The sequence below is a fragment of the Anneissia japonica genome, unplaced genomic scaffold (assembly GCF_011630105.1).
Source record: "Anneissia japonica isolate Jap-2015-1 unplaced genomic scaffold, ASM1163010v1 scaffold1272_len640109_cov177, whole genome shotgun sequence".
In the NCBI taxonomy this organism is placed as follows: Eukaryota; Metazoa; Echinodermata; class Crinoidea; order Comatulida; family Comatulidae; genus Anneissia; species Anneissia japonica.
The window spans coordinates 329,891-357,385 of record NW_022700814.1 but is presented as its reverse complement, the minus strand read 5'-3'; the positions used below and the strand labels follow the sequence as shown (position 1 = coordinate 357,385).

The 27,495-nt window shown below is 31.4% G+C and overlaps 1 protein-coding gene across 18 annotated transcripts in view; it reads left to right on the top strand.

Moving 5' to 3' along the window:
• LOC117103432 (multiple C2 and transmembrane domain-containing protein 1-like) overlaps positions 1-27,495 on the top strand; it is an 85,936-nt gene that overhangs the window by 53,497 nt on the left and 4,944 nt on the right. For 10 of the 18 annotated variants that reach the window (XM_033243976.1, XM_033243975.1, XM_033243972.1 and 7 more), the window contains 15 exons: positions 1,259-1,285; positions 3,279-3,455; positions 4,506-4,636; positions 6,414-6,600; positions 7,670-7,724; positions 9,492-9,530; positions 14,940-15,042; positions 15,370-15,472; positions 18,648-18,749; positions 19,249-19,323; positions 19,970-20,089; positions 20,865-20,990; positions 21,306-21,362; positions 23,341-23,388; positions 24,187-24,201. In XM_033243976.1, the coding sequence (XP_033099867.1) occupies positions 1,259-1,285; positions 3,279-3,455; positions 4,506-4,636; positions 6,414-6,600; positions 7,670-7,724; positions 9,492-9,530; positions 14,940-15,042; positions 15,370-15,472; positions 18,648-18,749; positions 19,249-19,323; positions 19,970-20,089; positions 20,865-20,990; positions 21,306-21,362; positions 23,341-23,388; positions 24,187-24,201 (1,365 nt within the window). The other 8 variants (XM_033243974.1, XM_033243989.1, XM_033243988.1 and 5 more) reach the window with 6 other exon arrangements.

Below are 27,495 nucleotides of genomic sequence, written 5' to 3'. Positions count from 1 at the left end.
GCTGGTTGCGATGACTGGTTGCTTAGTGATTTAACCCTGTCCTTTCCAGCAATCAATGCTCCATCTAGTAATCAGTCTTCATTTCAATCTTTCAATCTCCAAAATAAAAAAGTTAGTTTAATCATGGAGGTTAATCACATTGAAACGACACGTAAGAACACTCATGCAGAATAGTTAGTACAATTTCCAAACTGTATCAAAGTTGTCCTCTGTTGATACTCATTATTGTAATTTTTATTTTGTTTTCGTTCACAAGTGTAGTTTAGTTCACATGCGTACCTATAATGTACAAGCTGCGGCTTATGATAGGTGCCGCCATTTTCTATTTTTTAAAGTTTGTTAAGACAAAGCAAGTGAAATAAGTGATCAATCTCTAGGTTGAATGGGCATCTTCTTCAACCTTACTGAATCAAGAAATTAATAATATATCGTTGCAAACTTTTTTTTTTTCTTTTGTTAAAATTTAAAAAAAAATATTGTAGTACAGTAATACTATATTGTCCTAGAAGAAGTGTGATCTAAAAATTATTTTTTATAACCCACATGCATAAACTAAATTCAAGGTAGCATTTGCACTAACATAGCTTACTTATTTATACAAACAGTTATTTATAAAATTTATATCATAATTAATCTTATTATTACTGTGTAGACAAAAAACACATAAAAACATATATATATGTACATGCACTTATTAAAAACACATTAGAATAACTCTTATTAGAAACATAGAATAGTGTCAATTATTTTAATATACATTAACATAATAACTTCTGTATTAACATGGTAACAGCAATTAATATAAATGTTTTAATAAATATTAATATCATAAAAATATTATTAATAACATACATGTTAGCATAAAAATGACTATTTCAGACTTTATAGATGCCATTGTCTTAAAGCTAACTTAATTTCTAACATTGTAACATATAACATGTAAAATTTCTGAATTAAAATTTCCATAGCTTTCAAAATTGAGTAATATTCTGATGGTAATGGTAAAAGTGATACACTTAAAAAAGCACACACTATGACATATCTTCTATGTGCAGAAAACCGCAACCCAAGTGCAAAATAAAAGCGGAAAAATATAACAAATTAATACTTTAAACTGATTTATACAGTATGATCAATAAATGGATTAATGGAAATATTTTCATAATTTAAATTTTAATATATTGTAGCTATCTTTTTATGGCTGGTATTAGAAAGAAAGTTAAATAATTGTGTTGTCTAATGTGTTTGTTTATTGCAGGCATCAGACCAGAGAAGGGATAGTAAGGTAAACATTGTTAATAAAATGTACACAACCAATTAGCACGTAATTAGCTTTTATTGTATGTGCAAATGTTTGCATTAGATTATTTTTGTGGCAGCGTCTTGACAATATTTCTTTAAGCTTTTTCTGTGTTGTCACATATTCCAGTACCGAAATCTAAAATTTTGTCTTTCTGTGTTTCTTATTAGTTTATAGTTAACCTATTATTTTGTCAGTTGTTATATTGGCCAAATTTATGTGGCAATATGATTGGTCAAATTCATACTGTATTATGATTGGTCAAATTTAGTTATGATTGCAAAATGATAAGTCAAATTATTACTGTGATATGATTGGTAATTTTGTTCTGAGACAATAATATTACATTGGCTTAGACCTTTGAAAGTAGAAAAAGAAAGATATTTAGATATGGAAGTTAAAAGTTATGATGGATGTTTTGGGTTAGCAACCATATATTGCATGATTAAATTGTTACATGGCCTTGTATAAGTTTGAGTGTGAGGGTGCCATAATTAAATTATTAATTTTTATTATTGGAGTTGATCATTGTCCCTGTAGTTAATTATCTTTAAATACAAGAATATTCCGAATACTGAAGATTAAAAATTATTATCGATGAATTTTTAGCATAGTACATTTTATCGCATAGTATATTTTATCCCATAGTTGATATGTACAATCTTTTGTATGGAGCAAGTTCTGCTACAACAGATGTTATTGATTATGATAGTAAATATTTAGATGGTATACTCTGCCTTTAGTTAAAAAATATACTTCATATATAGACAATATTAGGGTTTGGTTTCTGTATTGGGAAGCATCTCCACAGTGACCATCGAGGCCTTAGAGTAATTTTTAGTTGAAGAGATCTGATTTACGCTGATTCGCACTAACAATTGTATTGACAGTTGTAGATGTAAGTTGTATGTTTATATGTTCTGCCTTTTGTTTTTTTCTTTGCATAAATATGACTTTCTAGTTCTACATATTCAATTCTAATGCTGCACAGTCTGTGTGCATTTAGTTAATTATTCTCAATATAAAATGCTGTAAATATAATTTACAGTAGTGATTAATTAGTATTCCAAAGGTGTTTGCAATTTACTTAGTTATACAGTCAATGTTTATCCATCCCAAGCATATTTCACTGAATTTGTTTTTAGATTTATGTACATTAAAGTTGTTGTATGTATTTAATTATTTTGTGTTGATTTTTTAATTTGGTATATAGGACACACATAGCATAATCTGCAGTATGAGCTACCAAAGTTATTGTGGCGAGACTTGTGATATATTGATAATAATGATGTTAAAACAAAATGTGTGTCAAAGAAATTAATTATGAATATTGTTTAACCAAACCTGACATCGATGTCGCACTGAACACTTGTTACATCCTTAAATATTTTTGCATGATGTAATTAATCTCATTGCAGTACCCGCTACAAATTTAAATTTAAGCCTATCCACTAGTGCAAGCTTGCTGGCCTAATTGTATGGGCCCGATTACCACTTATGTGACATCATTTTGGGTAAAAATCAACATTGCTTTTTGGAAGAATAATAGTTATAATTAATGACTATTATTATTATTGTAAATGAATACATTAATTGTATATTATTAACATTTTAATACTATCCATTATATATATATTATCAATGTTTAAAAATATAAAAAGTAATTATTATTATAAGTAATATTAATGTTTATCATTGCTACTTATTATGTCTGTTACTTTTCATCATTATCATCTTCACACATTGATATCCATCTTATCTAAACATGTTGTAACATAAGAATGTTTCTATAAGTATGTTTGTATGTATTTTACAAACTTTGTTTATTTTGTTGGTCTCCACAATCAAAATGTTCTAGCTAGACATACACAATTAAATTGTAGTTATTAAATGTTTTCAATTGAAGAGTTTGTACAAAATATTATTATATTAGAGATTGAATTGTGAAGTTAAAACCACATATTTTACCTCATTTTAGTTCCTAGCAAAGAAATCGAAACAGGAAAGTCAACGACGAAAGATGAAAATGCAAATATGGAGCGGAGTTGTTACGATAACGCTACTTGAGGGACGCAATCTGATTCCAATGGATGATAATGGACTTAGCGATCCTTACATCAAATTCAAGCTGGGTCATGAGAAGTATAAGAGTAAGGTAAAGATCTTATAATCTTCTTGATACAAACTTAGCTTAATGCCGTCAGCTAAACTGGTTTTAGCCAAATCTATGTGTGTTGAACGATAGGTTCATGTAGACTTCTGGTCCTTGTACCCATTTCCAACCAATAGAGCCCTTCAGGTCCTGATTCATAGGGCTTGATTTATAAGGAGCCCGAAATACTGATTGCCAAAACAACCTATATTTTCATCAATACCTCTATATGGATAGTTTTTATGATATTTTCAAAAAATAATATTTTGAGTTAATAGCACTGAAACATATCCATTAAACTTTTAAAATGACAGTCTGTCAGTTTTTATTTGTTTCATAACTTTTAAAATGAAGTAAAAGAGAAAAACAGCATTGCTGATGCCCTAGAAATGTTGTATGATCCCAGTACTGCCAAATATCTACAGCAGGGGTGGGCATAAAAATCAGTTGGAGGGCCAAAGTGAATTTTTAATTTAACCCTGAGGGTCGCACCCAACGTTTGATATCTCCAGTGACCTTCCAAAAACCTCCAAGCACTGCTTTTACACCACTTTATTCTCAGTTTTAATGTTACATTTTACATATGATCGATGTCTGGCGTAAAAAAACAAGGTGTTCTCTAGTCAATGTTGCTTGGCGGGCTGCATTCATAGGGTTTTTAATTCATTTTTGCAGACCGCAAAAAAAATCGCTATCGATTTTGGGCCGCACTTTGCCCACCTGTGAACTACAGACTGCAGGGGAAAAAAACATTTTTGATATGTTGTACAATACAAGTGATTTTCCAAAAATGGTGTTTGACAAAAAATTCAGGAACAGTTAATGAGATACAAATTTTTGAATATTAAAAATGTGGGGTAAAGGGGGATAACCACCCTTTTCTCCACCTTTTCTTCCAATTTTTCCCTGTGATGTCTGGATTTAATGTAATTTCTAGTAAGAATTGCGAAAGATAACAAACAATTATTTGAGGTTGGTACTACGTCTGATTTAACAACTGTCTTCCTTTTTATCTAATTTAAACTTTCCAATAATTGGTTTACTTAATTTCAGGTTGAGAACAAAACTTTAAACCCTCATTGGATGGAACAATTTGATCTTCATCTCTATGACGACCAGAGTAATATCTTAGAACTTTCAGTTTGGGATAAAGATGTTGGTGCCAGAGATGAGATTATGGGGAGGTAATTGATTCATTAAAATGTTTGATTGCTTGATTGATTTCCATTTACAATTATTTTCATTATGTAATAATACATACGATATGTTTAATCTATGATATAGTGTTGTTATAGTGCATGTTTTACTTATCCTGTGTTGTATACTGTGTGTTATATTTTTATGTTGTACGACCCTGGATCTTAATGAATTTGTAATTTTTAATTTGTAATTGTTATTATTCATTATCCATACTGACCGTGGGTAAAACCCTGGTGGATGTTCCAAGAGTGAAGACACTGAAAGCAAAATTTAAAATTTGTTGTGTTATACTTTTGTGTAGAGAATTAAAAATGTTTCTGTTATACAATGTTGGTTTTGTGATTAAGGTGTACTGAACATACAGATTCTGTATCACATCATCATTATATTATTATTATTATTATTATTATTATTATTATTATTATTATTATTATTACTGATTACTAGCATATACAAACACATGGTGTTAAATGAGTGTGAGAGTTGGCAAGGCATATAGTTAAATGTTATGGGAAGGTGAGGAGGCAATCATTGAGGATGTTATAGTCACCTTGTCATTATTTTTTCTAAATGACCTCTTTGTAGATAATGTTTTGTGTGAGTGTCTCTGCCGAATAGCTCTAGTGAGGAATTTTCCATTTTGATAATACATTGGAGTACAGTACCCTCTTGCATGTGAAATTACACCATATACAGTAATAGCGTCTCTGAATAAATATGGCTATGAATGTGTGCATGTGGGACTTGCAACATGTATATTAGAATGGGTGTGTGGCACAATGACATCACAACATTTATGAGATTTGGAAGTATACAGCAACAAAATGTGTAAATTTTTGCCAAAAAAACCACATGTAGGATAAATAAAATCAAGTCCTAACATAGCAGATGTTCGTCTCATTGGTGATAGCTACAACCTGTGAAAATCATAATTCTACTTGAAATGCTTTTGGAGATATTTGGTGGACAGAGAAAAATACAAAAAGTTACTTTAGTAGTATATATAAATTGGTCACATCTTGTTATTGTCAGGATCTTTTTGTTTTTTTATCCTTTCTTTCTCCCCATTTTTTGTTGGCATGATACATATCGCAAAATTGCCATGAGCTATTAACATGAAAATTGCCATGAGCTATTAACATGAAACTTTCCACAGTCATTTGCCTTGGCCTGGAATAGCACAATTTCATAAGTTGCTAGAATCATTGCTTGCTATTAGATCCTACCAGGTACCCAATTGTACTCCTGGGTAGAGAGAGACAAATGTCTTGTCCAGGGATACAAGCGACTTGGACAGCGAAAGTTTCGACCCCAACCTCAAGGTTAAACGTCAGAGCCGCAAACTTTGTGCCAACTGCTTCAACAAAATAATCACTTGACTTCTATGTTAGTAACTTGTTTGTCACAGCAACAGATCTGTCATATCATATTCATTGATCAAAATTAAGATAGTTCCTGACAAGTGGTAATTAAATTTCGATGTGAAATATTTTGAGGAAGGCTGCTATGCTTGAATGCCGATTCCAAGCAATCATATGATTTCCCAAAGGAACAAATACGTAGATCACATCAGATGAAGTCAAAATACTGTGACCTATATAATAAAATATGCTTGAAGAAAATTGTGAATAATTTGTGGAAGTGCTTATGTAGAATACCACACTCTTAAGTTTAATCTATTCAAAAGCCAGGATTATACCTGATTGATTGATTTATATTACTAATGAACTAATTGTTTTATTTTATCAATGTTGTACTTAGATCTACCATAGACCTGAACGAACTGAAGAAGGAGGTCACACATAACATCGAACAGGAGCTTGAAGATGGCGCTGGTGTCGTTTGTCTTCTACTCACAATCTCAGGAACATCTGGAGGGGAAGCTGTCTCTGACCTCTCAAACTACAAAGTTGACCCCAACTTAAGAAGAGATCTTGTTGAACGATATGTGAGTCCAATGTACCTTTCTGTAGTGTCAATCAAACTTAGTGTATGACCAATCAGAACAAGGCCAGGAATACGTGCACTAAAAACACATGTGTTGTCCCACAAAAACCGAAAGGTCCACTGATTATCTCAGATAAGATAGTATACATACTCCAAGTATCGAAATGCACGCCATTGTGTCAGGATTCAATATTTCAACATTAATTATGTCATCATCAGAATTCCTGATGATGACATAATTAATGTTGAAATATTGAATCCCGACACGATGGAGTACATTTCGATACTTGGGAGTATGTATTATAGTATCCGGTCCCACAAAACTCAGGTGTTTACATACATTTACGCTATTGTTTTGTGGGACCTTAGCAACAATATCCAAGGGGCGGGGCTTAGCGGAAAGGTCTAATTTGATTTAATAGGGAGCTTTTGATTGCGCAACGACGGTAGGATGTAAAACGTTATAACGTCACTAAAAGTCATCTGCGCATGCGAGAACGTTAAGTTCTCCTTGTGCTTGAATTCTAGGATGCTATTTGGCCAAATCTACGTATGCTGACATGATACAGTTGTTAGGATTCATCATCTTCATCATCATATGTACACTATTGTTGTAAACTTTTTTCTGTCTACGTGCATCTGTTGTGAACTGCTTATAGTTCATATCCTTGATGTTTCTATGGTCTTTATATGCCATGTTATATGAATCCATAAAGCCTGTTTTTTCACTAGGTGAGTTTATTCGTGCAAATCAAAAGCAAAAATCTTCGCAAAAAGAAGAAACAGTTCAAACTACTGATTTTGATGAAGAAAAACAAACTTCGGTAGAAATGTGAATGCGCATGAACCGAAGCTTTTAATTTACGCGAATAAATTCATTTAGTGGAAAACAGGCTTAAGTACTTTCTAGTTTTACATAACACAATTGTTAGGATCCTTCTTCATGATCTTCATCATCATCATTAACATCATCATCATCATCATTTTTGGGGATTTTTAAAATTCTCTGTAGAGGAAATGGATTTATTATATGCTTTTAATTTAATGATTTATTTTGTTTACCCCAATAGAGTTTACGAGGCTCTTTAAAGGATATAAAAGATGTTGGTTGGTTGCAAGTGAAAGGTTAGAATAAAGTTCAATATAAGCATTATAAGAGTACAGGTCCTTGTTAATTAATGATTGATTTGAAAGGGATGTTCAAACTATAGTCGTAAACGGAGGTAAAAGGCTACTATTAATGAAATCTATAAAACACAGGCCTTTATGCTAGGTTTACACTATGTTCCTGGTGGCCACGGCTGCCCTATTTGCCCGAAATGTAGTGCGCCATGGGATTTTAGCAATTTTTTCCACATTTCAAGTTTCCGTCTTGGCTTTTTTGTTGGCATAGCTTGGATTCTTTTTGTTTTATTTGTGGCTTTCTTCCATTTTATGCTTCCCGTCCCACTACGGACCGCCTCCAAGTTTTGATGGCTTATTACGTACTGTCACGTTTTGTTGCAATCACCCCATTTTACTGCTGCTTACTAGGTTTCTCATTCGCACCGTGACTGCCGTGACAAATTTTTGACAGTTTAAAAATTTGCGCTGGCAATCATGGCCCGTCACGTTTGCCCCTCCCGTCTCCCCGCGTTGTCTCTCGTCCATCCCATTCGGTTCGCGGTGCCTGAAACGTGGCCACCGGGGACATAGTGTAAACCTAGCATAATTGAAATGGCTAATAATGTCAAAGATTGATCATCTTAGAAGAAGTCCATTAACTTAATTGAGAATTCTTAATAATAGACAACCATTTCAATATTTATCTATCTTATCTTCTGCTTGGTATGGTTCTCTAAACTGCAAAGATGGGCACACTGCGAAGTTCAGCACACTAAAACAGGAAAGAAAATATGTGCAAAATACCATGAAAATATTTTCAATTCTCTTTAATGTGATATAATGTTTAGTCTCAAACTTGAAGAAATATTAAATTGTTAATGATAATTAGTGATGGGAAAATTATAATTTATTTCATTATTGCACACACAATGAGTAAATGTAACAGAATAACGAGACAGAAAAAGCAGCAAAAGAGAAGGGATGAACAGGTGTCAAGCACCTCTGTCTACATCCCCTCTTGAACAAATTTATGTCACATCAAACAAACTGGAGATGTGGAAAATTGCATGTTATAAAATACAAAATGCTATATAAAAAAGTAAAAAAAAAAAAAAAATATATAAATACATTGAACATTATAAAATATATATTTTAATGTTATTATAAGACAGATGAATATTGAATTAATGTTTATTTAATTAAACTAATATATACAATAACATTAAAAATAGAAATAAAGGCATGGGGTCTTTATATGTTGGGTTATATAAATATTCACTTGTATATTAATAACTAATAATAATATTTTGCCATTATTTAATAAAATAAATTGTTTTCTAAGGAATAAATTTTAGTTTGATATGTAAATATTAAAAAGACAATAGAATGTAAACTAGAGGGAATTAGAGCTAGGGGAAGACAGAGATTGCAGATGGCGTATTAATTTCAACTGGTAAAAAAGAAACAAGGTTTAATAAGTAGAATATACTTTATCATTGTTAGTTTAAGTATTATTATTGTTGCTGTTGTTGCTGCTGCAGTTGTCCTTATAAGTTATTATTAATAATTAAATTATGGTTGCTGTTATCATGTAAAAAATTCCTATTATTAACATCATTAAAGTTATCAGCATTATCATCGATATCACTATTCTCACAGGGTTGTAATATTTACTCATCGCTTCTTGAATTGTTTACGTTATCTCTAGTTACAGATGTTAATGGGATAGAGTAAAGTAGACAGATGACCATATTTCCCATCAAATTAACATGTGTGTTTTTTTTATAGTTATACGAGCACAAAATCTGACATCAGCTGATATCGGAGGTAAGTGTTTTGGTTTTTCTTTTCAAATTATGCAAATGTGCACATGTAATGTGAGTAGCATATCTCAGTCGGCTAAACTGGTGGTAGCTGCTGTGTGTGTTCTGAACCGTAGAGATCCTTTTTTGGTACCTAGTTCAATTCATCCTCTGCTCTCCTTGTGTTTCAGCTGGAGAGATGGAATGCAAGTAACAATTCCCCATTGAACTGAAAGGTCCTGATTAATCTCAGATAAGATAGTATAATACTTGAAGTATCGAAATATACGCCATCGTGTCGGGATTCAATATTTCGACATTAATTTTGTCATCAGGAATTTAACTGAACCCATTGGTTCAGTTAAATACATGAATGTGTGTGATAAAATTTCAGATCACTATACAAACTTAATATTCCGTAGGGATTAACACTTTTGCATTGAAACTTCCCTAAGTTTTTAGTAAATATGGATCTCTGTGTAGGTACAGTGAGACAGATGCCAATGCACGAATCCACCGCTATTAACAAACTAGGATTATCTATGCAATAAAGGCAGTTGCTCTCTAGCTATTCTGTACAAAGCTCTGGGTTTGAAACTCTATAAAGTAATTTACTGTGTATTTCACTATGGCTTGCTTAATAAGGAATAGTAAGCAATTATAGTCAGGTTTTGAGTACACAATAGGGAATAATGGTTCCTAAGGTTTCTATTTCCTATAGTGTACAAAATTACTGAACTATAATTGCTTTATAAGTCATTTGTGACATCCAGCTCCTTTTCTATGGCCTTTTATAATCAAACTGCTGGTTGTTGTAAATCGGTTGCTATAGGTCCTACAGTATATCATAAATCCATCAAAGTACTGGTTGCTTTAGTGATCACTGTGCGTATGCATTAGCTGTGCACATTAATATGATAATATGATTAATACATTCTTTGCACAGCTCTTGGTGATATGGAGATCAATAAATTGATTGTGGTTAAAACTTTATAATTGGTTATTAGTATATAATTGGTAACATCCTGGTAGACATTTGTTTAATAGTTTAAAATGTATTCTAAACATTATTATGAATTATTTCAATGTTGCCTTATTTTTTTCAGTTCCTGTATAAGTCAATCACCTTGTTATCTCATAACCATTATGCCTTTCTAGGCCATACCATGATGGTCTAGACGTCATTTGTTAGGTTCGCTGTGTGCTTTCAATGCTTGGCCTTCAACAAAATATTCCATTGTGTTTTACACTGGGGTAAAATCATCCCAGCTTTGATCTTTTTTTGCACACGAGATGCAAAAAATGGGAGGCCCTATATTGATTAGTGATCAGTCAGGAATAGGAAAATTCAATGCAAATAAAAGTTATGACGTCACCACTGACTTATAATAAGCAATTATAGTCAGGGTTTGAGTACACTATAGGAAATAGAAGCCGAAGGAGCCATTATTTCCTGAAAATATTTTGAAGAAAGTAATGGTCCTAAGGCTTATATTTCCTTAGTGTATAAAATTGCTTGACTATAAGTGAGGTGTCGTGACAAAATTAGCCTTCTGGTACGGCAGGTCAAATTGAGATATTCAAAAAAATATATATGAAGTGATGTTTTGACATATATTGGATTTCAGTGTTTCTGATCGGTTTAATATATATATTTTACGATAGCAGCTGTTCTGAGTTGATTGAAATTAGTTAAAAGAGTTTTTGAGGCACATTTTGTAAAGCTCATTTTCAGAATTGATAGGAAAACCAACACAAAATTTATTAGTTGTTTATCTTTAGTGGAGATTTTCACTAAAGTATGTTTTCAGATATAAGACTTAGAAAATGATCTTACTCCGGTTTTACTCAATCTAGGAACCTGATTCAAAGACAAAAATAAAGGCTATATATAGTCATCTATCTAAATATATAAATTACTTATTTTCCCTGTTTTGTACCACAAGACTCATATTGTCATGACAGCTCACATATAATTGCTTTATAAGTCAGTTGTGATGTCGGCCATCACCTGTACAACCGTTGCTGTATGCAGTATATTTATAAATCAAACTGTTGGTTGTGATGGCCGTTGCTCAGTGATCACTGTGCGTGTGCATTGACTGCGCATATTAGAATGATTTGTTACTGGTAGTACGCTCACTGAACTCTTTGGACAACTCTTCGAGATACGAAGATTATGAATAGATTGATTGTGGTTATTGAAGTTTATTAGGGATTATTATGTAGGCCTAACCTCCCGGTAGACATTCGTTTAATAGATTAAAGTGTATTGTAAAAATTAATATGAATTATTTCAGTGTTGCCTTATTTTTTTCAGTTCTTGTCTAAGTCAATCACCTTGTTATCTCATAACCATTATGCCTTTCTAGGCCTTGCTTCATTCATGTTAACCATCACCGTTTAGCAAAATTTGTTATGTTTGCTGTGTGTGTTCATAACTTGGCCTAGCAACGAAATATTCCATCACAATGCACTATAGTAAAATCACCCCAGCTTTGAGCTTCGGAGGCACTATATCGATATAATGATCAGTTGGGGATCTGAAAATTCAGTACAAATTAAAGTGATGACGTCGCGACTGACTTATAAATTACATTATTATAGTAGATGCTATGATATTATTAGTTAATTCCCTTATCATAGAATATTGTCACTTAATTTATAAAGCATATTGCCACTGTCTAACATATTAGGAATTTTCTAAATATTAAATTGTCTGGATTAATTTCCCATGAGAGGTCTCTAAATTGTACAATTTAATATGATAGGTGATATTCTCTAACCTGATGAAGGCGCTATTGTATCTTTGCAGGATCCATACATGGTTATAGCAGCATCGTGTTTGAGGACAAAATATTTGCTATCAGAGGCTTCATATCTCATGATATTTGTCTGTAATTAGTAGTATATTGAGAAATAAGCTTAGGAAATTAAAAGTATGAAACATTTTTTGGGGAAAAGTGATGGGGAAATTCGTGAAATTTAATTTAATAGAATATCCAACGTATTGAGCATAGGCCGTTTTGCATAGGAAACTGTGTTTTGCTCAAATAGTTTAAAAAATTGTCACTTGATGTGTGTATACCTTTGCGCTACAATGGATGGAGGCACAGAATTTATACCCATAATCCACATCAGACATGTTTTTTCTTTGCATGGCCTTGGTTATAAATGTTTAATTACCATTACAGTAACACACAAAATACTTATTTAAGAAATTTCTGCTTGCATTTGATGAAAATTATTATTTCGCAAAGCCGAGTACTTAAACGGCAATTTATAATCATGGTATATTCAGAAGGAGCAAAGAATTGTGGAAGAACACAAACTACTCATTCAGTCATTAGAACACATGTGTTTAAACTGCGCAGGTCACTCAGCACCTCCCTGTTGTGACTTATGACATATGTATCTTTGTATGAAGAACCTTATGAATCTGCTGTAATTTCCAAAATGCAGGCTAAAATCTACCTTTCTATATTAGAGGTACGCAAAATTGGCAGACAAGGCTACACATGTCATGTGGCATTAGCGCTAAAAATTCTCATACCATGGACACTCACTAGGCCTAATTTTACTCGGGAAGGCGAGCGAAAAGTGGAGCACATGGTGAGATTTGTGATACATCTCATTTGACTCTACACGATTTTACTCCGCAGAAACTGTGTGTTATGTTGTAAACAAACACAGTGACGTGAGAGTTAGCTATCGTACTAGAGGTAAATCCTGGGAGGATAGTTTATTATTTCCCTTCAAATTAAACACAATACTTGTTTAATTTAGATAATAATAGCAAATATATCCTTATGTTGATGTGTAAAAAAACTAGATGTTTTTTTCTGAAATAGGATTTGTGACAGCTCAATGTTTTGGCCTCAACTATTGACTTATACATACTTGCTAGCAGATACGACTGTCACCTGTACAATGTAGTTTCCTTAATCTTAGATTGTCCAACCTTTTGGTACAACACATGTCCCAAAGACATGGCATAGATATTCGATTTTTCAGTGCATACATTTTTCAAATATTATTTTATTTATTTATTTAATCTTTTTTTATACTGTAGGCACTTTCAGTACTCTAGTACTGATTTTCCAAGTGGTTCAGTGACGAGAACATATATACAGTGTAATTATAATAAACAATGAATAAATTAAGATAAAATTAAAACATTATTTTAAATGATTTTGGATGATTAAATGAAAAAGTTGACATTTCTTTGAAATTTATTTTTACTTTGTGTGGTAGTTCATTCCAGCTTGTGGATGTTCGATATAAAAATGTTCTTTTTCCCTGCCCGATGTTAAAGTGACACCAAGGTATTTAAAAGAATTAACTCCTTCAATTATGTCACCATTGTAAGAAATAGAAATGTTTTAAACTTAGAAAGAATTTGGCTAGTCCCAAATACCATTAATTTTGTCTTTTTAATATTTAAAGTGAGTATATACGGTTAATAATACTTTACATTATTTCGTATTTAGTATAAGATTTATAATGATTAATTTTTTTAAAAATATATAAGATGCATTTTTTCTTCAGTTGAAATTCAGTGTCACAATAATTTTTATTTATATATTTTATAAATATTTTTTTTACCTAGTTAACACGGGCCCGGGCTCTGTGTCACTAGCCCTGCTTGCCCTGGCCTTTTGGCGTCACTACCTCTCTATAATGCGTGTATTGATTGAAAGTGTACCATAGTGTTAGCAACATTATTTTTTTTTGTTAGCTTTGTTAGGCAAAATACTAAAATAACAATGATGCAGTGAGTAGTGATATTTCTCTTGAATGAACCTGCCTGGTTTGAATTCAAAGTGTTTTATTGCTTTGCTTCACCATAGCCCTGTTTAAAATGTATTTTAATAAAACAATTTTTAAAATATTTGATTATATTACTACTACTGAACATCATTAAGATTGGTCTATACAATGTAAAAATAGCAAATTTTTCCCTGAGTCTTTGGTCCCCTGAACCCTAATGAGAATTTCATCAACTGTATCAAAAGCTTTTTAAGATCCAGAAATATGGCAGCTGTTGCTTTACCATCATTAAAATTATTAAGTATATGATCAGATACGTCTATTAGAGTAGTATTTGTAGAATGGTTTTTTCTAAAACCAGATTGAGAAGCATTTATAATCTTGTCAGTAGTTAAAATGATCATACAATTGATCATGAACTGCTCATTCAATTATCTTAAAAATATACAAACCTTAGACCTGTTTTCCACTAATCTAAAGTGTTGGTTCACTTCCTGAGCTCTGACTGGTTTCTGCATTTTTTCTCTTCGCAAAAATTAGAAACAGTTTGAACTACTAATTTCGTAGAAGTGTGAATGTGCATACGCACAAAGTGATACTTTTGATTTGCACGATCGGAGTTGTCTACTGCATCATCAATGCTCTTGTTTTGTTATTTTTTCAGGCAAGAGTGATCCATTTTGCGTTCTTGAACTAGTCAATACCCGTCTCCAAACGCAAACAATTTATAAAACACTAAATCCAGACTGGGGAAAGGTGTTCACTTTGTAAGTAATAATTTAAATGCATTGTTTCAGAAATCTGCATACATAGGCATTGTCACCTGGAAAATCATTTTTCTTACCACTTGAAGAATGAAGTAAACCCTGAGAAGCTCTAACTAAGCCTTAGTAATGAGGTTTAAGATGTATGTACTCTTTTATTCAAAAAATAGGATGATCAAAAATTGACAAAAAATTGTTTTTCTATAGTGTAAACTTTAAGTGGGAGAGAGGGTGTAATAAGATATGTATTGCACCATTTTGAAAATTGTAAAAAAAAATAATGGATGGCCCCTAACTAATTCTTTCTTTTGTGTTTTTGTAATTTTTCAGCAACGTGAAAGATATTCATTCGGTTCTTGAAATTACCGTCTACGATGAAGATAAACATGGAAGTCCAGAATTTTTGGGAAAAGTAGCAGTTCCTTTATTAAATGTAAGAAGCAAAGTCTTATAACAATTTTAACCTTTCCTGCTCTCAGCTTTAATATGTTGTTCAAATCTATTTTGGAAATTATAAAATCTTTCAGTGTGTTTTTTGTTGTTACAGGCATCCCTATTTTTTTTTTTGTTATTACTTGTCATTGGTTACAATTGTGGGAATAATTTATACTTTCGAACCAAACTGCCTTTAACACTTGTTATTTTCTGGTTATTATAATCTTTCTAAAGCCAGAATGTGTAAAGAAAACTGTTAAATATTCTACCACCTACCCATTTATAATCGTGGGTGGAGATACGTTAGATATATGTAGGTATTTTCTTTTACATAAAAACACAAGATAAATACACAAGTGGTTCAAATCACAGACATCAATTCTTCGCCTGAACTACAATAACAACTGCTGTGCTAAGCGCTCCCATTTATCAGACTCAATTTAAAGAATACCTATACAAATTTATTTAAATGTATTTCATATGTCTTAGAAATTGTTTAATGTATATTTTGTTTATAAATAATGTAGATGACTTCAATTTCCTGAGAGCTTTTTTGAAACTGTACATATTTATTAAGCTGTCTCAGAGTAGAAATGATTCACTCAGTATCAGCATAACTATACTGACTATACTTCTTTTAATGTGTTTTCTAATACAATAAGTTGGATTTTATTACTGCCAACCAATTTCAGTCTCAGGTGTACATTGCAACAACATACAGTAATACTGTTTTTGTCCTTTTCATGTTGAACAAAGAATGCTGTTTTTATTTCAAATATGTATTCACATTAAATAAATATCTATGGCTATCAGTCTATGCCTCAAAGAAAAGCTTCAAACTATGTACTGATATGTCATGGCTGTCTCTACAGACGCAATTATTAATTTGCTACAAGCTCTAATATATTTATATGCAGTATCACTGTTAATTGGAAATAAAAATACTCTGTATGATTGCATTGCAGTCACCATGCTATATATATTCAGCTATTTAGTGGGCAACAGGCCAGGTTCTTGGTTGATAGTTAAAGCCCCATTCCCAGCAAAATTTCACTAAAAAAAAAAAACATTTTTAGAAAAAATGCATATGCATTACTCAAATTATTATAGACAATGGAAAAATATTGGCATGAATTTTAGTTTTACGCAAAAGAATAAAAAAAATGAGAAAGAAAGACTATTTTTCATAGGAAATTACCATTTTCTCAACGAATTCTTCGTTACTAGGCAAATTCAGAGGTTGTAGATTGCATTCGCTAGAATGCTCTCACTTTTATGTATACTTTATACAGTCAATAAAGTGCGCCCTCTCTAATGAAATTAGTTTTTGTACTTTGCATCTCGCACACTGCGGTCGATCGAGTAGGCCTGAAATATGTTTCTTCAATTGTCAAAATCTCGGGTCAGAATCATTTCAACAGATTTGAAATAATTCCTATGAAATATTACATAGTGTCAATACTAGCAAAGGAAAATATCATGTCGGCCGTTTTATGTTAAATCGAGGTAAGGCTAGGCCTAGCCTAGCAATGTTGGATAAGGTAATGTTTCCGGCGCCTAATATATTTCTTCGCAGACCTATCGCAAAATCAAACATAACAAATTCATCTGCATTTATTTTTTGTGTGGAACATAAAAAATAAAAAAAAATCAAATTTCAGTCTTATTTTACATTTTTTCATGTTTAGGAATGTCGAAATTCAGTTAAACTAGCAATTTAGTATTATATTTATATATCTTTATATATAACATATATAAAAATAAGATTTTTCTTAACAACTGAAATTTTGCCAGGAATGGGGCTTTAATGATATTATTTTTGCTACATATCACATGTTTCTTGAATGGTTGAGTTAGTGACTCATGCCTACCCTGATGCTTATTTGTGACAACAACTATTTTTCAATAATTCAATTCTACTTAGGTTATTATTATGTTCTATAGTTTTGGTGAAATATGGTTATCTAAAAATATGAATGATATAAATATGTTTATTTCTGAAATTAAAATTAGGTTGATAGATATAAAATGACAGAAATTTTTCGAAAAGATTCACATTCAAAATTTAGACATTACAAAATGTTTAAGCATACGTTTGGAGTAGATACAAAATATTGATTTTAAATGTAAGCGAATCTTTACAAAATTAGATTGGGTATTTTGGAACTAGGGGTAGATATGGGTAAATATATAAAGAAAAGACAGATTATGCAAGTTTATGTAACTTAGATAAAACAGAAGATCAACATCATTTTGTTTTAGTTTGTCCCTATTGACATTAGAAAAACATTTTTACCACACATTATGTTAACAAAATTACTTCAAATTTCAGATCTTTTATTATATTTCATCTAAAGTTGAGAATTTTGTTAATTTATTAAAGTATGTATATTATGCATATAATTATAGGAATGTGTATTTAGAAACCCTCATTTAATTTGTATTATGTTTTATTATGTTAAAAGGCCCATAGGCCTATTGATTGAATAGAAGCCTTCAGACACAGAATTGTTGTTGTTACAAAAGCCATCGTGGGGCAACATTCACTATATATCACAACAGTACAGCATTCAACAAAAAACAATGTAATAAAATGACTTTAATCAAACTACAAATAACCAATTCCTGGGGGTAAGACGTTACTCTAGGAATGTCCTATGATACCTTCATTCTTCCCATCTATATAGGACCTCACTCCTCTACCTTATCCAAACAGTGTGTTGGATAGAGATAATATTCCACTAGTTTAACTGAATTTCGATATATACTTGGAATAGTCACATAGCAATGTTAGGTGATTCGTTCTGCAGATTGAGACGTTACTCTAGGAATGTCCTATGATACCTTCATTCTTCCCATCTATATAGGACCTCACTCCTCTACCTTATCCAAACAGTGTGTTGGATAGAGATAATATTCCACTATTGTCAAAAAGACCCTATAAACCCCATCTCCCTAAAAAAGAAATGTTAATGCTTAGTACCAGGATTCAATTCAAAAATATAGACAACAAATTTATGGAGGCTAAATGTACTGGTTGAAGTGTTCATGTTTAAAAAACCAAGGTTCTTGTTGAAATCCTTTACATTCTTGAATTAACTTGTTTTGAAATTTTTTTTAGATACTGTTGCAGATACAGCAATATATTTTATTGTGAATTTTTATATTGTTAGATTAAAAATGGTGAGAGAAAGTTCTACTCGTTGAAGGACAAGAAGTTAAGGGCAAGGGTCAAAGGGGCTATTCTATTGGAAATGGAATTTATTTTCAACACTGTAAGTTTAAATATTTTAACATTGCTGTATTAATGATACAATAAGTTTACCTGCGAATTTGATGTAGCAAAAAAATTATACTATTGATGCTGCTGTCATTTGACTACCCCACTTGGAATAGTCACATAACAATGTTGGGGGATTCGTTCTGCAGATTGAAGCTGTCGCAATGACAGTGAAAGCTACGATGAGAACAAAAGTGTACACTCCATGCAGTTACTCTTGGTACTGTAGCTTTAGGCGATTCCTTGGTTTTATACTTTTATATTTTTTATATTTTCATCTTTTCAAGCACTTAAAAATCAATTTATATTTTTATAATATTTGATATATCAAACTTGACTAACTTAACTTAATTTTGAAGCAGTTATGTAATTACTTTTTATGAGAAATCCAATAGGATTTTGTGAAGTTTTACATTGTTTACTGTATTTTATACATAGTTTTTCAATCTATAAAGTTTATTAGTTTTAATAAATTCTTATTTTCATTTTGCTAGGTAAAAGCTGCCATTCGAACTCTGAACCCTCGTGAAGTTAAGTATATGGAGCTGGAACAGAAGTTCAAGATCTCGGTGAGTAGCTGAACAATTCTGCCTCTCTAAATGGCTGACTTAATCAAATTGCAGCCTTTGAATAAAGTGTTCAGTGAAAGAAGATGAGTGTGTATGTGTTTACAGGATTGATTTATAGCTTGTGGTATTTTTTCTTGTGTTCAGTGTTGTAGCAATTTATATTTTAAATAATTATTGAGTACTCAACATACAGTTTCAAATGACTGGTAGCAGACAGTTTTTTGTAAGCCTAATTAACATCTGTATGTATTGTAATGTATCTTTTTTTATCTATCTATCTATCTATCTGTCTATCTGTAATCAGTTAAACTCTGCGCTATGAAACAGATTCATAGAACAGAGTGTCAAATTCAATGTTAAATTAAAGGTGTTGCAACCCGTTCTGGTTTATGCAGTTAACAAATGAAATTGAACAAAAGAAACCAAAAGTCTATTCCTTATTTAAGTGATGAACATAAAACCACCAACAATATCTCTGTTTAATGTTTTATCATCGATGACAAGTTATGTTTTTAATTTGTACGTACTTTATAAAATGTTACTATATTATTACTGCTGGGACACCAGTCTCTGTATTATTTATTGCAACTTACTGCCTTATAATGTGTGAAAGCATAAATCATGATTTCTTGACTTTAATTTTCAGCTATTACAACGCAATGTTAATCGCACATCAAAACTCTTAGGCCACATCCTTGAAACAGGGAAATTTATCAACAGTTGTTTCCAATGGGAAAGTAAACCAAGAAGTATTACTGCATTCATTGTAAGAATCATTATTTTATCCTCTTTATTTAGTATCACTGAATAAATAATTCCTTCCAAAAAAAGTCTTATATGATCCTAAATATAAAGTTCTACAGATTACACAGTGCCACATATTACACAGTGCCGCTATGACTATGTTCAGACACGAGTTATGCTAGTGTAACGTTAATCGAGTGATGTGAACTTGTGCACGGCATAGCGAATGCGAGTATTAACACGCAATCACTCGTGTACGAGAATCCACCAGTCATGCATCAATGATTTTGAACTCGGCCAGGATTTGACCAAGCACAATGAGCCTAGATGTAAACATGAAATAAAATGCTTGATTAGAAATATGAATGTGTTGGATGAATACTTACGCTAGCGTTACGCTAATCGCCTAGTCTGGACATCTCGCTAGTTTCGCCATGAATTAACATACGCCCATTAAATATGCCTGGCATATCTCTCAGGTCTGAACGTAGCCTAAGCCTTGTACACCAACTTATAAAACAAAAGCTCTTGAAATGACAACAATAATATAAGATATGGTAGCAAACAACGCTAGGTCTTAAAGGATCGACCATTCACATTTGCTCTGCCTCTGATGCAGTCCTGCCTAGGTGGCGTGATTAAATATATATTAAAAACAATAATAGATTCAGGATGTGGGAGGAAATCCCCTACCACTTGACTGCATATGGACAAAAGCAGTTGCATTGCACTGTGGTAATGGACATTTATTTTTTATAATTACAAAACTTTTTTCTTCCATACCTCTGTTTTTCTAGGCATACCTCATAATTGTATGGAACTTTGAGCTCTATATGTTGCCAACGGCCATTCTGCTCATCTTCTTCTGGAAGTATCTTATTAACAGTATAACCGCTCCATTCAACAAGAATGTTGAGGAAGATGTAAGTTTAATATAAAACACATAAACCTAATGTACATAAAAGTAGCTTTCAAGCACACATGGATTTTTTTCAAATTCAAGGGGCTAGAGATAAATAAGTACTACATTCCTCTGTCATTCAATCGGCCTTAATTCAGGTTTTATAAACTCTATGGCATTGATAAGCAATACATTAGTACAGAATGTATTTGAATTACCAGGGCCCTACCCCCCACCATTTCCTCATTCACTTTCATTCTTTCCAATCAACTCATGTTATGATATGTTTTGAATTATTTTGTTTTATTTGCATTACTTAAATGTTTCTTGTTTACAGCACAAAAAGAAAAATTCTAAGGGGAGAAGGGCACCTTCACCTGAAGTATCTCTGAGTGTAGGCTGATTTTGTTCAATTATATATTCTTCCTTGTATATAGTTAATTTGCCACGTTATCACCATCATGTCATCATTTTCATGCCAGGTCATCATCAGCCCACTGATAATAATGACTTAAAAATGTTTTTTTCAGCACCTACTGCTGTGAAAATAGTAAGGGGAATGGGTAATCATGCTATTAAATTTATATCTTGCACAGCACCGCAATGATATTGTCAAAATAATATAAAGCATTTATCAATCTAATTTTGTAACTGTTTAGTTTGCAAAATTGCATCATAGCAAGTTTTTTTTCTAAATAAAATTTGTATTTGTTTTCTCATCTGCCCAGATACTTTTGGCAGGACCATTTTGATCAATGATAAAACAAAACATGATTTTTTTCTATGTTCAGATAATCTTTTAAAAATACTTCATTTATTTGAAAAAACACCCCTCTTTGAATAAACCCTCTCGAATAGCATTTGGAATAAACGCCGCCCCCCCCCCCCTCAAAAATATTCCCCGGTTGTATATTTTTCCTCAAATAAACACCCCCACACTCGAAATGATACTAAACAAACCTAATGGGAGAAATATCATTCTCAACACATTCTATTAATGTTGTAAATTAAAATTACATTTTTTCTAACCTGGTTGGAATCAATAAGTGCTTATGATGGCCCGAAAGTGGGGCCGATCAAGATAACAATGCCCTAGGGGATACAAGTTCATATCCCTGCGAAATTTCTGTGTTCCGATTCCCGAAAATAACCGTTGAGGCCTTTTGAGCGATACATTTTTTATTTTTATTTTTTTTTTTTGACTTTCCAAAAGGGGCCCAGCCCCCCCCCCTGCCTCTGAAATTAGGTTTAAAAAAAGACATTAGTTATTTGTCATTAGTTCATTATTACATTCTGTCTCTTTTTGCTGCTTTAGCTCTTCCAACACTGTTAAATGTTATGTGACAAATATGTGTGGTTTGCTAATGTTGTGAGGATGCATTATGAGCAAATCTCATTTATTTATAAAAAAAAATTTAAAAATTTATTTATTTAACATAAAACTTCATAGTATGCACGGAGCTTACATATTAAAATATTTATCAATTTCCTGACCATGTAGTAATATAACATTTATTTATACATAAGTGACTTTTTGTCTTCATGCTCATTAATAATATTAAAATAGAAGTTTTGAGAACTTATTTAGCATACGTTTAGGATGATGCCTAGGAATCATCGTGAACATGTGTATTAAAGTGACCTGTCACTAAAACTAGATGCAGCGAAACATTTGCGACTTCATCACAAATCTAGTTAAGAGTGTCTATGTAACGAGTGTGCACAAGATTTGTAATTTAAAAATGGGATATTATGTAACTGTATGCTAAATATATTCTCTCTAAGCTTCTTTAATATTGGTGCTATAATCACTAGCACTATGATTATATATTTTCATTCAATATTCAAGACTTAATTATTTTATTGCTACAAAAAGCAGTGTGTGCTTAATCTGTTTATAAACAGCATGTTACCGCTGTGCAAACACTGCGTCGGTCAACAGTCGTATGGTCATAAGTCTTCAGTATTAGAATTAGATTTAACCCTTGTAATTTATCTGTGCATTCCATTTTCATTATATTACTTAAAAGAAACAATGCCTTTAAAGAAAATAGTCTATTCATACTTTCATATACATTATGTATATTGTTAGTATTATTAATACCAATTGATTAAATTGGTGGTAATGTTGTTATTGATATTTAATAATCTTGTAGATAATATATAGCATGATTCTTCACAATACAAGCATTATCTATTTTGATTTTATAATTATTGTTAATGTTCAAATTGTTTAATTTCATATTGTCTTTTTTTATATTTACAAGGGGTTTTTGGTATATTCTCTGTAACTTACATATTATAATTATTATTAATGCATCCATTTGTAAAATTTTAGATTATCATTATTTTTATTTTCTTTTTCATTTTAGGAATATGGTGATAGTGAGGAAGATGATGACGATGACGACAAAGATAAGGTAGTAATCATAATGCATATACAGTATAATAAGTAGCGTATGAATATGTAATTAACTTCATAAATATGCATGATCTAGATAACTGCATGTGTTAACACAAGTTACCATTCAAAAAAGCAATTAGGACCTGAATGAAATGTAAATTCATTAAAGACATGTTCCTTTGTGTGAATAATAACGTCAGTGGCTTAGGTAGTCAATTTTTTATTTACATTATTCGTTGGAATATGTTAATAATTTGTTTAATGGATCGTTTTGCAAAGCCCCACTCTTTGGATATTTTTCTTTAGGTCCCACAAAACCACACCCGTAATGTACAGTAGTAAATTTGCGTGTTTGCAGGACATATGCATGTATTCCTTGCCTGGCCTATTAAATAACATGTTGTCAGTAGTTGGTTGTTAATTGTGGTTCAATGTGGTCCTTGTTTTTTTGGGTGTTGTGTTAATTCATTTTTAATGGCAATTGTGAGATTAACAATATCAGTAATGCTAGCAGTCTGAGAAAATTAAACACAACTTATCAATCATTTTAAGAAATAATTGCAAGTAGATCAATTTTAAGGTAACTAGATTTGATAATGTTGTTATTTATAAATGTAATACAGAATACATAAACCTTTATTTTTAAAAAAGCTCAATAACAAATATAAAAAATGTAGCACACCTTAAGTTAAAAAACTAATATTTACCAGAAAAAAACATTCAAATGTTAATTTATAGTCAGATATTCACATGCACGATGTATAGTGTTTTGGCATCATGTGACTTGTGTTTGTTTGTATTTGTTTACTCCTAGCCAAAGAAGAACAAGGTAAGGGCTTAATATTTAGTCCTGTCTTCATTTATCTATTTGAATTTTCTGCTTCTGCTTTTACATTTTTTATTTTTCAGTTAGTCGGATCATTTACATGGCTTTACATTCTGTGTAATTGTATTACCATGAAATTTTGCTTGGTTGTACATAATGTTTTGTACATTCCTCTATGTATTTAAGATATCTATCAGGCCTGCAAAGAGAACACAAAGTAGGTTTTACCGAATCTGTTGCTAAACGACAGACAGTAGGATTTTACACATGCACAATAGTAGCATGGCTCAATAAGGGCCCATTTACGAACTTTCGAAAACCGGATAACTGAAGCCGGAGGTGATAAATCATTCCTAAACTAGCTATAAATATTAAAGCATCTGGACTGTCCGGATAAGTTTGGAGGGTTGGGGCTGTCTTGGGCACAATAGGGTGTCAATTTTTATTTTTCAACGATACACCCCCACAAATGCCCGACAGGTAGGACTGCGGCGTCTCCTTTGCCTCCACTGTACAGCATTATTTGAGTTCAGGGTTTGGCCTAGGAAATATATACGGAAAATTGGCAAGTAGACAAATTCAGTGAAAAAAATGTTGTGAAATGTTTGATGAAAAGCCTATACCAGTATACTTTCCGAGTGATGGAACTTCCGGTCGGTATCAGGATAACTGGGGTTCGTAAATGAACCATCTAATGACCTACCATCTGGGCATTATGTCATTTTTTACTTATCCGGTTTCGTTGAAAGTTTGTAAACACAACCTTAAATTCAGTAAGATGTAAGTAGCAGCACTGGTAACATTGAACTTTTTTGCTTGGGGAAAAGCCTAGCTATGATTGCTAGGCAATTTTCACTTGGTTAAACGAGAACGTTAAGCAGTTTGCTCGCACTTAATTTGTTTTGGTCCAAGTCACCAGTGACAGCTTTTAAGGGAGTGGGGAAAGACAACCAGGGCCCCCTAAATTTGTAAAAATTATTTTTTTAAATGGAGATAAAAAATTTTTTTTCAAATTTATGTCTGAGAATGGCATTTCCGGCCATCTTGAGCTGTTGTAATCAGAAAGCCTATTTCAAATTTCTGGATCGCTACTGTGACCTGATACATTGTTAGCTTGACCAAAATTAATAATCTTGTTACATTTTGGGGTTTATTTTACCAAATTAATAAGAATTTATATTTTTTGTAGATTAGATGCAAAAAAGCAGTTTGGAAAAATTCATCTGTAGGTAGATTTGAAATAGGTTTTTTATTTTTAATTTAAAGCAGTGTTTTTTTAAAGTGAGATTGAAACATTGAAATATCAAAAAATGAACTTTTTGGCATAATAAAAAAAGTTAAAAATCAGTACATTCATTCATTCTTTCATTCTTTATTCAGCCAGAAAAAGTTTACAATACAATTTACACAGTAAAAAGAACAGATATAACAAACAAGATGACTACGATTGATGATATAAAAAAAGCCCATCAACCCAGTCTTAGGAAATTACCGAAAATATAAATAAAAAGATATCAAAAATGTATTTACAAGAAATTAACAAAAAAGAAATTAACAGTTAAAATAAATAAATTTAAAAAAATAAAAAACTTAAAAGGGGCTAAAATGAAAAAAAAAATGAAAATAAAATAAAAAAATACATTAAGAGTCAAGGAAAAAGAATAAAGAAATAAACATGTAAAATAAATAAATACAAAAAAAACCAAATAAATAAATAAATAAAAATAATTCCTTAGAATATCTCATTAATTAATCGAAATTTAGATACAAGTTTAAATTAGAAAGCAATATGTTACAAAATACATTAGATTATAAGTCAACACTTATTGTCCCTCAATAAGATGTAATTTCAGCATTTATTTACACATGGGTTATGAATGGGTGTGCTTTATTTAGGAATTGAAAGAAATCCTTAGGCTTTTACATGCAGCATGGTCACAATAGTGGTTTTCAGATGTGTTCTCTAATTTGGAAACAGCACAAAGTTGCATTTCGGCCTCTCAACCCTGAGTTTGGAAGTTTGACCCTTTCCTGTGAATTTCCCTTGTGTCCTTTGGCAAGGCACTTCACCATCGTTTGTCTCTATCCACCCAGAAGTATAAATGGGTACTTGACAGGATGATGTGGCATTGAATGTATTAGTCTGTATCGACAGTAAATTGTAAGCATGACTAGGAATACTTCCATGTAGTGCAGGAGGTTGCACTTTGTGCTAGTTTGATTATGGATCTGGTGACCAGGGGTAATAACAACATTGTTATCTCATTGTAACCCTTGAAAAATGATAACAGCAACTATGATGATAACAGCAATAGCCTGGATGACTGTTATTTTTGTGAATGTTAATTGATTTTAAACTTGAAAGAAAGTATGTTTAGAATTATTTATTGATTTAAACATATGCATTTAAATTCACACATATATCTTGGTATCTTCATTCAAAACAGGTTTCTCAAAACAAAATACAATTTGCAGTCAAAATCTGAATTGATGTATTTTTTACATAAAATTTGTAAGATTAATTCATTAAAATATTCATCATAAAAGACACAATTATTAAAACTTTTAAAGTATTGAAACATTAAAAAACATCAAGATATAATGGTCTCTGTAATAAAGCATGTTCCTCGTTTACTTCAGACTGTGTTAATAATTATTATTACATTATGTTTTTATATTGATTTGTGATGTTATAATAGTTATATTTTTTATGCTTTATTTTGAACGTCTCAATGATTCTTGTGTGCTACGGATTTAAGGGTGTATGTTTGTATTTTTTTATATTAAATTATAAGAACGTATAATACTAATGTGGAAGTTGTAAAAACTTGCTTAATTGTAGTTTGCTTGATGTGTTTTGATCATGTTGTGTTATTTTTTTTTCATTTCTAAAATAGAAAACATTTTCTAATATAATAAATAATCAGTAAACATTTAAACCATAGCAATAACATATTGATTTGATCTAAATATCATATATACTATAGTATCTTATAATATAGTTTTTCTCATTTGTATTTCTTTATAATTACATTTAATTGTGCTTTCTTCTTGTTTACTATATTTTTTATTTCATTTTTATAATTAATATACTTAGTTTTATTATTGTATTACATATTTGATGATAAATTCATTTGTTATACTTAATAATTATTACGGTATTGTTTTTATTGTGTTTAAGCTTTATCATCAACATTATTATTAACTTTTAACAATTTTTTTGCCATTATCATTAATTCATTATTTTCGCAAAATTATATATATGGTAAATTACATATGCTGTATATATATATATAT